Raw genomic sequence first — 14,474 nt, 5'->3', positions numbered from 1 at the left:
TTATATTCTAAGAGATGTATTACAAATGCTGTGCTTTTGTTATGCTTATAATGCTAGTATTTATTTGGTATGGCAATGTTAAAACAGAGTCAGTTATTTACAATTTTGGCTATGGGCTTATGTCTACATGACTCCAAAAACTTTATTAAAATGTACCCAAGAATTAACTTCTAAGAATGCATGCAGATTTTATAAAAATGGACTTTTGCCTTCATAACCTTTGCTAGAAATCAGATAATAAGATATATGTCTTTAAGAAAGAGATGTGTTTCTTCAAAGAGGCAAGGATCTTGCATTTTGAACTAGTTAAAATTTATACCTTAAATTTCACTGGAGATAATGTTTACTCTAACAATAATTTCATGACTTTTTTTTTGAAGTAAGATGCTATAGAATTTATTGGATCAATGATTTATTGTAATGTGCAGATCTAGGCACACTGTTTGTTACTGCTTTAAACTTCTATTAAACATAAGAGGAGATGGTAGAATTATAACTGTGAATTACAAATCTACATATAGTCACAAGGTTTTCTGAGAGCCTGCTTTTTGTCTTATTTAAGAAACGGTTTAGTTTTCCCGAAAACTAGAATCTGAGTGATTCTGAAGTGATTCTGTCACCATCTGTACAATCAGCCTTTATCTGAACACATACAAATCTTTTTGAGGCATACGTAAGGGCAATAAAAACTTGGAAACATTTCTAATAAGATTCATATACCCAATTAAGTATTGTTGTAGAGTATGCTGTCAGAAGTGGTTTTCTAAGCCTAAGCTTATAACACCTCCTTATGACTCTGTTTTGCTTCCTTACACACTTTGCATAATTATGTGTGTTGAGAATTCTGAAAATATGTATAGACTTCACCAATTTAGAAATAAATCTCCTACCCAAAAATGAAAAAAGTACGAAAGACCTTTACTACTGAGGTTCTCAATCTACTTAGGAATTCTAAGGCCTGACAAACTCTAGATATATAAACAAATTGAAATTAATAGCCATAAATATGAATTGGACCTTCTGTTCTAAATATGCAATCTAGATTTAAAATTTTGTGCAATAGTTCAGAGAGATGCAAAAGGATTTAAAAACATCAAAAAAGTAAAGGTAATACTATTAATTTTTTTAAATCCTTAGTAAAATCCATTATGCAAAAAGATGGACTTTTTTAAAAAAGATTATAGAATAGAAATTAAATAGGGCAAAGATTTTTCCAGAAACTTTAAAACAGAATACATTTTCCTCCCTAAGCATAGTGGTAGAAATAAGTCCCCGTTTCATGTTTAATGTGCTGAAATTGTCTCAAAAACAAACGGAAGCTTATGTAGATAAGCCTGAAAGAGTCATATAGAATAAAGTTTCTACTTCCTTAATTGACTTGTGTCTTGAGCATGTTACCTTGTTAGTACTCTCTGGGGTTAAACATTCAGACACTGTATTTCAAATGGGGTCTTCCCTGTTTTATAGATTAGATTAATAAAATAGTGCATTTCCTTGCTCTTCTCCTTCCCAAGTCTACCATTCTTTGTCCATTCCTTTTTTAGTGATTTGTGATAATTTGTCAGTCTCATCTCAAAACACACTAGTTAACTTTTCTTGGTATTCTGCATTCTCTTCAGGGCTAATGTGAAGGATGCTATGGATTCACCATGCATTTTTAATGCCACCATGCTGTGTTTAACTTTCACTTTTCATTAAGCATCAAAACTGTGAGAATTAAATATCTGATTCTAATGTTTCAATAAAAAGTGACAGTTACATTTGGCAAAACAACAGCAAAAATAATAGAAAAATAATATCTACTTTGACATTAGCACCCTGAAAAGGGTATGGATGGTAAAACACTCAAGATAAATATATTGAAAATATTAAAATAATTATTTGGACTAGGAAGATTTTCTAAAACTAAAAATAAGACTTTTGTGTTAAGTGATCTAGAAGGCAAAATTTATCAGTATCTGTATTTATCATTTAGGTCATGTATTCAATTACCTTTTGAGACATTGGGATTATAAATCTATTATAAAATATTATTATCCTTATGATAACTTTTATATTTTTGAAGATAATTTGGGATTATTAGTTTTGTTAAGTATAGGGTGTCTTTATTCTGCTCTGTCCTTTACTAATAATTTCTAACTCTGTTTGTTTTCCTTCACATATCTTTTGTCTCTCATAATCTGAATACTTTCCAGTTGTACCTTTTATTTAGGATCTCAAAAGGTGTTACAGTGCAGAAAGTCTCTAACTACTGTTCAATGCCATAGTTTACTGAAAAACAGTTAGACTTGGGAGGACAGGACATAAAGTTCACTCTTTAGGCCTGGGTAGATTTCAGACCTTAAAGCAATGTACACATATGTATTGTGCATAATATTTATTTATACTTTTGGAAATCAGATCTATTGCATTATAGTTACTTCTTTTACAAATGCTGTACTTTTAATTTTCAGATGCATGTTGTCTTTACGTATTTAGATATTATGTATTTTGTATTAGATATTAAAAAATGCTTTCTTGCTTTTTTAATACAATGGTCTCATAAATAAGATATCCAAGGTGTAAAATTTATCCCTCATAATGTTCTACCTTTGAAGAAAAAATAAAGCTAGAATAATAATTCTTAAGATTGCTTGAGACAAACTTATTAAAACATTTGTGTATATTAAATAATTAAACATTGTTTAATAAGTATGATATTTTCTAGTCTTCCAAGAAAATCAAGATGACATTGTTGACACAACTGATGGGCCTGCCCAGAGGCTATATTGTCATTACAGTTTTGGAATGTCAAGACTAGATCTTAAGAGCGAACATAATTCTAGTATGATGTGTTTGGATTTGTTATTTCTTATATTGCATTAATGATTTTCAGGCACACGAATTTTTCTCCAAGTTTAATTGTTTGCATACTTTTCATGTTTTTGAAGTGTAGCTCACCTAATCAGCATTTTCTAAATATTTAGCCCTTCTTTCTTTATGTTTTCTATTCCCATGAATAAATGTATTGTTACACATGTATGTAACTTTGTCATTCATCTTTGTATTTCTTTATTTTGCTCTGTCTTATGTCTGTCTCTAACAGGCTCATCTCATCTCTGTACTCCCTCATCTCCTACCCTTTGGGTACTCTAAATGCGTTGAAGGTTTCTGAGGTAGTGTAAACCAGCTTGGTCTCTAGGTTAATAGTAATGTACCTCCATGTCTTCATCCCAGTTTCCTTCTAGTGCACGTAATTTACAGTGGATTAAGCAGTAGAAAATAATGATACATTTATGCAATATATTCTATTGATATGAATTTGGCCAAATATAAATTTTAAAGTTGCTAAGCTGCTGTTTTATAATACATATGTGCATACTTTACTTAAAGAAGAGAACTATAGCTAAAGACAAATGAGTTAATATAACACTCAACAGGGTTTTTGAGAATATACCTTTTTTTCCCAATAATGAGGTGCTTTAATAATACTACTATTACTTAAAGTCATAAAATAGTACTTTTGATGTAATCTCATGTTCCTTCCCTACAACTTTATGATAAAGAAAATGACTTTGCCAGTCTCATAATACACTTAGTGAAAAATGTATGATGTAACAAGCAGAAAAACAGCTTCATTTTTCTAGTTAGTATTTACTCAAAATACTCTCAGTTTTCTCCTATGCTAGCCCCATATCTATTATAATTTGCCCTAGAAAAATACATAGTCTGTAATAATTTTTATCTGACACGTGTGATCTCTCCATGAAGGCTCAGAGGAAAAAAATGAATTCATAACTCAAAGAAAAGTAATTCAAACAGGTGCTAATATGAATGCTATATAATATATATCTTAATTGATAAGATGTCAAACAAATATTAGAAATTTTGATTTAAGGTGAAGAACTCTTGAGCTTAACAGGTCAGAAATGTGTGTTTAATAAATAGCAAAGAAGATATTAGGTTTCTCAAATGTTTCCATTTACATTTAAATAGTCACAGATACTAGTTAACCATAGTGATATCCACTTTTCATCAGTTTTTAAATAACTTACCCTGAATATAATAAGATTACTCAATTAGTGTCTTTTTTCATAGTCATCCTCATGCCTCAAAATTATGTATGTATTATAAAAACAGAAATAATTAAACATTGCAGTGACATTCATTTATAGGAAATAATATGGGCAGTGATTAGTAGACAAAGGTAATATAAAGAAACAGGTAAAAAGCATTTGTTTGTAAGTACTGTAGCATAGCACTTTAAAAAAATTACTGTATACAATTAGCATTCATAAAGCTTTCACACATATATGAGTGCTAAATCCTAACCTTATACTAATTTTTTCCATGAGGGGAAAATATCCTAGCAAATTCTTTGTTATTCTATTAGGAAAATATTCACTTCTGGCTGAAGATAAAATTCTGTACATGAAAATTATCATTCTATGAACCACTATTGCCTTAGACATCAGCAAGAAAATAAGAGATGCCCTTCCAAAATCTGAATTTATTGATTCTTCTTGTGTAATAGCATTTCAGTTAATGAAATTAATTTTGAAATTTAATCCATCAACTTCTTCTGAAAGGTGGTAATAATTGGCATAAACTAATTGGCATAAAGAAAAATATATTTAAACAATGATTACAATTGATAATAGAACTATAAAATTATTTTTAATTTATGAGGTTTCAATTCATTCTATATACTATAATTCATGCATGAATATTAGTTTTATATATACAGCAAATAAAATGTTAAACTTTTTAAAAGACTTCTATTTTTTCAAAATAACCCAAATCAAACCTGTTAGGTTAATTTTTAAATAGTATCTCTTCATTGTTCTACATACTACCAAGTTGTGAAAACTGCCTTGAGGATATACACATTTAAGTGTATTGTTTCAACTTTAGCAAATTAACTTACATTTTTGGAAATAATAGACAAGAAATAATAACAAGATTTGAAATGCTATTTAAACTTTGCAGGACTTTTGATGTCATTAAGTATATTTAACTATGAATATTAACTCCTATTATTTAACTACTGCTCTGAAATATAAAAGATATACAATTTTTGGTCTTTTTGTCTGTCATAGGCTAGTTTTCGTGACTTTCTATATTACCATACATTCTATAGACATATCTAAAATCTAGGACTAGCAAGAAGTTTACTGTCATCTGATATGTCTCCTGCTAGTTAAACTCTCAACTAGGTCATTATCAACATCACTTAAAATATTTATAAAAAATAGTTTCTAAATCCCTTGTTCATTATCAACCTTATAAAGTAATATTTTATAAAATTGTTCTTATTTTAGAACAAGAATAGCATACAACAATAAATCTCAAAATATATTACTTATTATAATTATTACATAAATATTAGTTATTAATTACTGTAATTATTTACAAGGAGAAATACAAGTGTTAATATTTTAAACATACTGCCTGAGCTGAAGGTAATTTATGAAATGCTCTACTTAAAGTATACAAATGAATACATAACGTATTCAATTTGTTCAAATTTTAAGTTCCACATATTTTCTATCCAATTCAAAATTTAATCTCTTCAAAGTTAATGACTTTGCACTGGGTTGACTTTTGTTTTGTATGTGTTTGGTGATAGAACTAAATAATTGTTCTTCTGTGTAGATTTATACCACATGAAATGATTTATTATAAGAAAGCAGGTATATGTGTATTTAATTTATCCATGACTTGAATTTCACCACTCAATTTTACAGAGCATTCAATAAATTTAATTTTAAATATATCTAATGTTCTAACTCTTTAAAATATGGAGAAATGATGTGAAACTGGTGATTGAAGACATCCGTTAGTAGCACAAATGCATTATATAAAAGGTTTTTTTAAAACTATAGTTATTATTTTGAGAATGGTAAATTGAATGGCTGCTAATGAACAGTTCACAGTCATAGCTGCACATTGCGGTTAGAAATGGGAGAATGAAAATAATTTATGTAGCTTGTGTGACATTTATCTGAAGTTTACATATTTCCCTAGAATATGCTATAATCAGAATTTGTGAACATGGTTTGAGGTGAACTTATTTTAAAAAGTCATTTTATTTTCATCTTCTCCAAATATATTATTTTACATTTTTTAATGAAAGTAGTGAAATCCTTAAGTTCTAGAATAATATTAAGCCTATTACTTTCTGGCATTATAACAACTTTAAACCATACAATTATTCCTATTAATAAATGACCCCTGCTTGAGAGGCTTACTAGTCTAAAAAGCAAACTTATAGTAATTTTTGAAAGTAAATAATTAGTATTTTTAACCTCAGTTGTTAATTTCTAGGTAACAAAGAATAAGTGGACTTTCAGGAGAGAATTTAAAGGAAAGGGTTTTTGTGGGGGTTTTTTGCATTTACCCTGGGAGCTTAGAGAAGTTCAGACAGAGACCAAAGTGATTAGAGATGACACTAAAGGTGAATTTAGAATAAAGTTGGGATTTAGGTAAGTAGAGAGAAGAGCCAGGCAGAGAGAGTGTTTCTAACATCTACAACTGATGTGAATAAAAGCACTATTTTGAGTCATTGAGTTATTATCATAAATATGGGCAAGACTTCAAATTTGAATTGTCATTATTCATTTCACAGAAAAAAAGATGGGGAGACATTTAATTTTCATTGCATTGCTAACTATGAACAAATTTAATATGATTTACTGCAAACAATGTTTCATATTTAGTGAATGATGGAATTTAACCCTTTCTAGTCATTGCCACACTCCCAGTGCTACTATCCACTGAACTCTCATCATCTTCCCTATAATAGGGAAAAGAACTACAGGATAATTATGTTTTAGTTTAGTGTTAATGCAAAACTAATACAATTCAAGTTTTTATCTTTTCTCATATCACAGACTAATATCAGTATGCTTATATAATAGAATAATCAGAGGCATAAAATCATATCCGTAGTGTTCATACTATGTGAAATAAAGGTATTTCTAACCGAACCCCCTTATATAGACTGTAAGAGTTATGGCCAAAGAACTTTTTTTCATTGGTTTGGCTTTTTAGATGCAATAAAACCTAAAAATATACTGTGTATTTTTCTGATAAATATCCGTCCTTTTTAATGCTTTACATTTTAAATTCTTCAGGCTGAGCTTAAATCTTAACAGATGTCTATCTTGTCTTTTTATATATACCATTAGTTTTGGTTGAAATCTAGAAATCAATGATGCTTCAAAATCCTGGTAACATTTACATATTTTTGTATATAATCCTTATTGAAAATAATCTTTTAGAGTTTTTATCTGAAAATTGGTTTAATTTTTTACTGAATTCTCCCATTTCTACCTGTAACTAATAATAAGAATGTTTGTATTAATATAGATCTATTTATATTGACCCTTCATGCTTACATCATAAATTCATTAAGAAACCTGTTAGTCTAGTTTAATTGAAGTGCCTATTTCACTCAGTATGTCTATAACTATGTAAGTAATTGTTTGTATTCTGTCACAACAATCTCTTTTAGCAGGTCAGGTTGTTTCTCCTCAGTCTGCTCCAGCCTGTGTTGAAAATAAAAATGATGTTAGCAGAGAAAACAGCACTGTTGACTTTAGCAAGGTGAGCTTTTCTCCCTCTCATCTAAATAAGTTGCTAAATTACTACTAGAAATTACTACCCATTTTAAGAGGTGTTGACACAATATTTTGCATGCACTTTTTTTGTTTCTTGTCAAAGCTTGATATTGTTACAGATAATGTTAGCATTAAGTCCACATGTAACATTTTGCCTATTCAAAAAAAATAAAAAATAAAAAACCTGAACCTGTGAGTTTTATGCATAGTATTCATGTTTCAGCCACTTGGTATAATGTTCTCTCTTCCAATAAAAGGAATAACTGGGCTTCACAGGGAATTTAACAGAAGTTTAATCTATTTTTGTTTGTTTGTTTTTGTTGTTCTTTGTTTGAGACAGTCTCGCTCTGTCACCGAGGCTGGAGTGCAATGGCACAATCTCGACTCACTGCAACCTCTGCCTCCTGGGTTCAAGCGATTCTCATGCCTCAGCCTCCCGAGTAGCTGGGATTACAGGCGTGTGCCACTGTGTCTGGCTAATTTTTGTATTTTTAGTAGAGACGGGGTTTCACCATCTTGGCCAGGCTGGTCTCGAACTCCTGACCTCAGGTGATCCATCTGCCTCAGCCTCTCAAAGTGCTGGGATTACAGGCATGAGCCACCACACCCGGCCAAGTTTAATCTATTGTTTAAAAACTTTGGCTAGTATGTGTTCAAAATCTGTTCAAAATCACTTTTCCTCTATTTGTGGGAAAGCAAATCACAATATAAAACTGAATTGTTAATGTAATCAAGGAAAAGTCATTACTGTAAGGAAATCCTAGAAGGACATAGTAAAACTGAGCAGAATTTTAAATAAAAACATATTAAGAACTGACTGTGTTGAGGGATACGTCTAATTGGAGACAACTGAAATGAAATCATTAACTTGAATGTATTCTTAGAAAATGAGTCAATGACGATAATGTGATTTTAATTAGCAAATTTCTGACATTGTATATGTGCCATTGCAAGCTATGGCAAAGTAACAGTTAAGTAGAAAAGAAGAGTTTCTAGCTGGGTGTGGTGGTACGTGCCTGTGGTTCCAGCCACTTGGGAGGCTGAGGTGGGAGGATTGCTTGAGCCCAGGAGGCAGAGGCTACAGTGAACTGAGGTCATGTCACTGCACTCCAGCCTGGGTGATGGAGTGAGACTCCATCTCAAAATAAATAAATAATTAAATAAATAAATAAATAAATAAAGACAATGCAAAAGAGGAGTTTCAATACTTGGTGAAAATATGGCAGGTTAACAATTCTCTTTATCTGAGTGGCTGAAATAAAAGTAACTCAGAGTAATATTTTAATAAAGCCCTTAGCACTGGCAATAATTGTAGTAGTGGGAGGAAGTGGGAATGGGTGGAAGCAGTAGAGAAAGTAGCCTGAACCAAGGTTCTGAAAAGATTAATAGTGATCAGCTCCTTGGACCTGTTTCAGAATCCCTCTGACAATGCCTAAATAATCTAGATCTAGTTATGTGCATGCTCTCCCTCTGGTGCCTGGCGGAGTCTCCGTGGGAGCATGGTGTACCAGCTTAAGTCTGTTAATTATGCGTGCAGGGACTGGGAGGCCAACAAAAGGGGCATACTAGTCCATGTGGGATGAAACAAAGGCATGAAAAAGGACCTCCACACCAGCAAGAGAGAGAGGTGAGGGTATACTTGGGCTCTATTTCTACAGTGGTTCAAAGCTCATTTCACTGTATGGAGACATGTGATTCAAACATTAAGCCAGTTCAAATGTATTCCATCTGCCACTCTAAGAGCTATCTTTTCAAAGCATTGCATCTTCATTCATCTGCAAGTTGGAAAAAGTTGTCACAAACTGCCATACATTTAATTTCTGATATTCTTAATTTGAAATGATCTTAAAAGCAATAATATAACAAGCTGCATATTTATGTATAAACACATTAACAGCATAAAGAAGGCATATTTAACATCCTCAGAAACAATCATTATAAACCACATAGCTCCTCCTTTCAAATAAATTGTGATTTAACTTTTTAAAAATAATATAACCTTTATACACTGATTGTATATCTCCATATCATTTTGCTTTTGGTTGTGTGACCTGTCTTTTCAGCCTTCAAGAATTCTTCATCACATATGAAAGAAAATGAAGATTGCCAGTTGTAGGCAGGAGTCTCATCTTCTGGTCCCCCCAAACAGTTAAAACTATGGAAGAGTCAAAAACCGATTTCCTTTCTTTTAATCCTTTTCTTTCTCACCACATTTGTGATCACTGGCCTGTTTCATCTTTTAATAGGCAAGTTAAATTTCTAGAGCCCTCTACTTAGTGTCAACTGCCTTTAGGCCTCAGTCTCTTGTTCATAGCATGGCACACTGGAAAGAATGTGACTTTTGAGAAAGAGTGTGAGATCTTGAATCCCACCTCTGGCATTATAAACTCTCTGATCTTGGAGAAGTTCTCTAAAGTTCAGCCTTCTCATTTGCAAAGTAGGAAAACTATTTACAATTTCATTGTGAAGATTTAATCAAATAATATATAGAGAGATCCTGGGACAGTGCTCGACTTATAGCAGGTGTTTAATAAAAGGTGGTTAAACTTATTATTGTGGCTATTAGTAGTAGTAGAAATAGTAGTGTCAGAAATGAAACACCAGATCATAATTTAATGTTTTGGTCTCCACTGGGTCTTTAGTGCCTTAAATAGTATTTGGTATGTATTTGTTGAATGAATCCTTCAAGATCCAAAGTAATGTAAGCCTGATTTTGAAATTTAAAAAAGACTGAGTAAGATTTTTTACTTTAAAGCCTGAGAAGGCAGAAAAGTAGAGTTTGAAAAGAGCAGTTGTGATCTATCACTATGGAAACAAATTTTAGTGCCAGATTTTGCAGGTGCATGAGTTGATTTTTTTTAGCCTTATGATTTTAGTTTTAGTAGTGAATTTATCAAAATTCACCTAGTTTCCAGGTTAGTTTTCTATTTTAATATTTTAAGTCAATATGCAGATTCCAAAACCTCAGCATCTTAATATGCAGATTCCAAACATTTTGAGGTGTTAAGAAAAACAAGGTCTTTATTCCTCTCATATGATTTGATCATATTTATTCCATCTACATTCAACCTACATATTTGTAATCCTTCCAATGTATAGACCTGTCACACTTACTTACTTAAGTAATGATTTAGAAAATAACTGAAATTATCAGGTTTTAGCTTCCCATAATACATTTAAAAAGCAGATGTTTCAAAACACTATTTGTTTTTGTTTTTCAAGCTGACAGTAGAACGTAGCTATTTTATGTTGATGGTGTTTTCTTTTACTTCAAATGACCCAGAGATGGCTTCACATAATTTTCTACATAGAAATAACTTTCTTCTGCATCTAGCTTTAGTGTATGAAGCATAGTACAAAGAGTTGTATTATTTAATCCTAGAACTGTAGGAAACCTTAGACATCTCCTCATTTAGTCAGCAAGAAAGCTGAATTATAGAGTGATTAAGAGAGCTGCTCAAGATCACTGGTGAGTTAGTGTCAAGACACCATTTCTTCCCAGAGAATCCCTGTGATGTTTCTTGTACTTTCTATAATGGGCTGAAGGCTTAAACTTTCTCTTTAAATTTCCATCTGTTTTTCCTTTAATTCTTAGTGTGTAGTTTGCCCAGACACTTCCAATTTCACCTTGATCTTCTATCTAATTTCATTCCCTGTTCCCTAGAAATGTAACTGTTTCTCATCCACAGCTTAAGTATCAAATGCCCAGAAAGAAATCTTTCTGTTATTAACATAAAGATGAGGTCTGGAGAGCCCAGAAGCATGAGTGTAAATACAGACCCAGAAGAGTATAGCTTGATTTCTTCAAGATCCTATCCAGAGGACCAGAAACTTCCAGGATTTCCTTCTTGTCCATTCCAAGTGTTTGTGTTCCACTTGACAATTGTCTTAGGGATGTAGTTCAACCTAGATTCTCTAGACCTGCTTTACATATTTATAATTTCATAAGAGGTCACAGTCAGGTCTTTAAACATAATATTTTGTTATATTAAAAGTTGCTTAGGGGGCCAAGGGCATGGTGGCTCACACCTGTAATCCCAGCATTTTGGGAGGCCAAGGCAGGAGGATCACTTTAGCTCAAGAGTTCGAGATCAAGCTAGGCAACATAGTGAGACCTCATCTCTACAAAATCTAGAAAAAATCAGCCAGGCATGGTGGCACACCTGTAGTCCCAGCTATTCAGAAGGCTGAACTGGAAGGATCAGGATGGCTTGAGCCAGGAAGTTCAAGACTGCAGTGAGCTGGGATCGCACCACTGCACTCCACTCTGGATGACACAATGAGACCCTGTCTCAAAAACTTAACCAAACAAAAAAAGATAGTTTGTTTGTCAAATAAGTTTCTTCATGAAGTATATAGTACACAAACACAAAATATAGGGTTGCCCCATAAATAATATAATATATAATTTTACCTAATATAGAATAATATAATTAGATAATACATAATCAATTACTTCCCAAAATATATGATTACTCCAAGAATAATGTAATGAGTATAATACAATGGCTGCCTCAAATATGTGCTATAGAACTGTAACTTATTCCATTTGAAGTCAAAAGATGAATTTGCTTATCCTGAAATTAAATTCTGTATATTTTAATGTTTTTTCTAAATAACAGGTATCAATGATATATTAGCTATTTTGTAAGCTTAAAGATCATGTGTAATGACCATATATTTTCTTTTACAAAATTCAACTATTTTAACATACTATGTACTTATTGATTTAATTAAATTTCATCTTTAAACAGTTATTTCTATAATCACCACCTCCCTGAGGCACAGACTTTAGTAGTTAAGACAATGGCATTTGTCAAGCAATAAATGAGTTTATAGAATTTTCAAGGTGGAATTTAAATTTCAGGCATTATCAATAATTTATATTATCAATTACTAGATTTTTTTTTTTTTTTTTTGAGACGGAGTCTTGCTCTGTCGCCCAGGCTGGAGTGCAGTGGCCAGATCTCAGCTCACTGCAAGCTCCGCCTCCCGGGTTTACACTATTCTCGTGCCTCAGCCTCCCAAGTAGCTGGGACTACAGGTGCCCCCCACCTCGCCCGGCTAGTTTTTTGTATTTTTTAGTAGAGACGGAGTTTCACCGTATCAGCCAGGATGGTCTCGATCTCCTGACCTTGTGATCTGCCCGCCTCCCAAAGAATTACTAGATTTTTTAAAAAGATGTTTTCTCATTTTAAATTTTGTTTCAGTATATTTATATTGTATCATTGTTCTTTCCATTGAGAGAGAAAACTGTTTATTCTTTTAGTAATAGAAAGGATTATGAAATTTATTATGTTTTCCTCACAGAGCTAACAGTCTATGGGAAATCTTCTATTCTCTCCTTGGGAATTTTTGCATTACAATGAAAATGTAAAGCATTACTAATTTAAAGCATCTTAAATCTGTACATTTCTCCTAGCTAGATAAATACCTACAAAAATACCACAACAAATCACATGAAATTTAACCTTACTTATTATAGTAAATAAATACTTTTGCTATCTATACATTAAAAGATCAGGTCCACAAAAGCAAAAATATTTGCTATATAATCCAGTGTACATGAATTATGAATTTACAAATGTATATTTGGGAGTACATTTGTAGCTTAAAATCTTTGGATGTATAATATTTGTTATACATTTTTATAGGCAGTTTTGCTTTGTTAAATCATTCTTCCTTTCCTTTAAAATAAAATAATGATTCTATTTAATATTTTTGATGGAATACTGTAGGATATTTTTACATTTAATCCTTGTGAAAGAATATATGCTTCATATACTAGGTTATATATTTTGTGGTATCCTTATTCTTTGGAAAGATTAATTAGTTGTAAAACTTCCAAATAGCTGTACTATGATCTTGATTTCAGAAAGAAACATATTTAATATAGTCACTAAAGTATTACCATGGATTTTTTCATTTTAAATTTTTGAGACAAATATTCTCAAATCATTAAACCTGCAGAAGAACTATCTAGGCTAAAAAAATCTTCTCAGCCTCCTCATATTTGCCAGAGCTCATTCCTCTCTCTCTCGGCTATTCTCACTTTGATCTTTGGCCCTCATTTCATTAATATCAGAGCATAAGATCAATTACTAGAGCAGATAAATTCTTATTCCCCTAAAAACAGAGCTTCATAAAAAGTAACTCAAGTGAATTAGAAACAAGACATAGATCTTGTACAATTTACATTAAAGTCACTGCTTGTCTTTCACTGAGGCCCTGTACATAAAATTGATACTTATTGTTAAGGATATTTTGCATTCATTTTTTAGACTTCAGCCTTTATTTTTAGCATTTCTTCTTCTTAATGATCACTTTTGCTTTGTGTACATTCATTTCAATCACAAACATCTCATGTCAGAAATTCAACTATAGCTCTTGAGTAACTCCAAATGTTAATATTTTATTCTGATTTTTTCTACTGTGTCATATCTAAATTCTCAGATGAAAAACCAATATTGAAGAATTACCAGGCCAAATATAGAATGTGAAGAATATAGAACAACTAGAAAACAGAAGAAGGTTAAAGTCATAATTTATACTGTAAAGAGAAACATGATTATATTTCTTTTGACATAAGCATATTTGAGTATTAATTAAAATGTATTATGTACAAAAATTAGGTAGTGTAGTATAAAAATATTAAATCTGTTGGCAAATGCTAATTAAATTACGGTTAAAGAATAGTTATTTAACTGAACTCACATACTTTTCCCTGTCTAAAATTTCAAGATTGTTGAGACTGGAGAAACTTTGTTTAAAAATAATTAGTAGAAGAACTAGAGTACTCATCTTATTGATGACAAGTTAAAATAATCCACAAGTAAAGAAAAAAGGTTATTATAGAAAAAGGGCAAATGAGAT

General features: G+C 31.5%; 1 protein-coding gene across 1 annotated transcript in view; it reads left to right on the top strand.

Annotated features, from left to right (window-relative positions):
* The window catches only part of LOC105537568 (sodium-driven chloride bicarbonate exchanger), a 295,346-nt gene that overhangs the window by 252,941 nt on the left and 27,931 nt on the right, over nucleotides 1–14,474 (top strand). Inside the window, exons 7-8 of the mRNA XM_011977214.1 lie at nucleotides 7,496–7,587; nucleotides 9,139–9,228. Coding sequence (XP_011832604.1) covers nucleotides 7,496–7,587; nucleotides 9,139–9,228 — 182 coding nt within the window. The remainder of the gene's footprint in view (nucleotides 1–7,495; nucleotides 7,588–9,138; nucleotides 9,229–14,474) is intronic.

Source organism: Mandrillus leucophaeus, unplaced genomic scaffold (assembly GCF_000951045.1).
Source record: "Mandrillus leucophaeus isolate KB7577 unplaced genomic scaffold, Mleu.le_1.0 Scaffold1749, whole genome shotgun sequence".
Taxonomy (NCBI): Eukaryota; Metazoa; Chordata; class Mammalia; order Primates; family Cercopithecidae; genus Mandrillus; species Mandrillus leucophaeus.
This window is presented reverse-complemented; position numbering and strand designations above follow the sequence as displayed.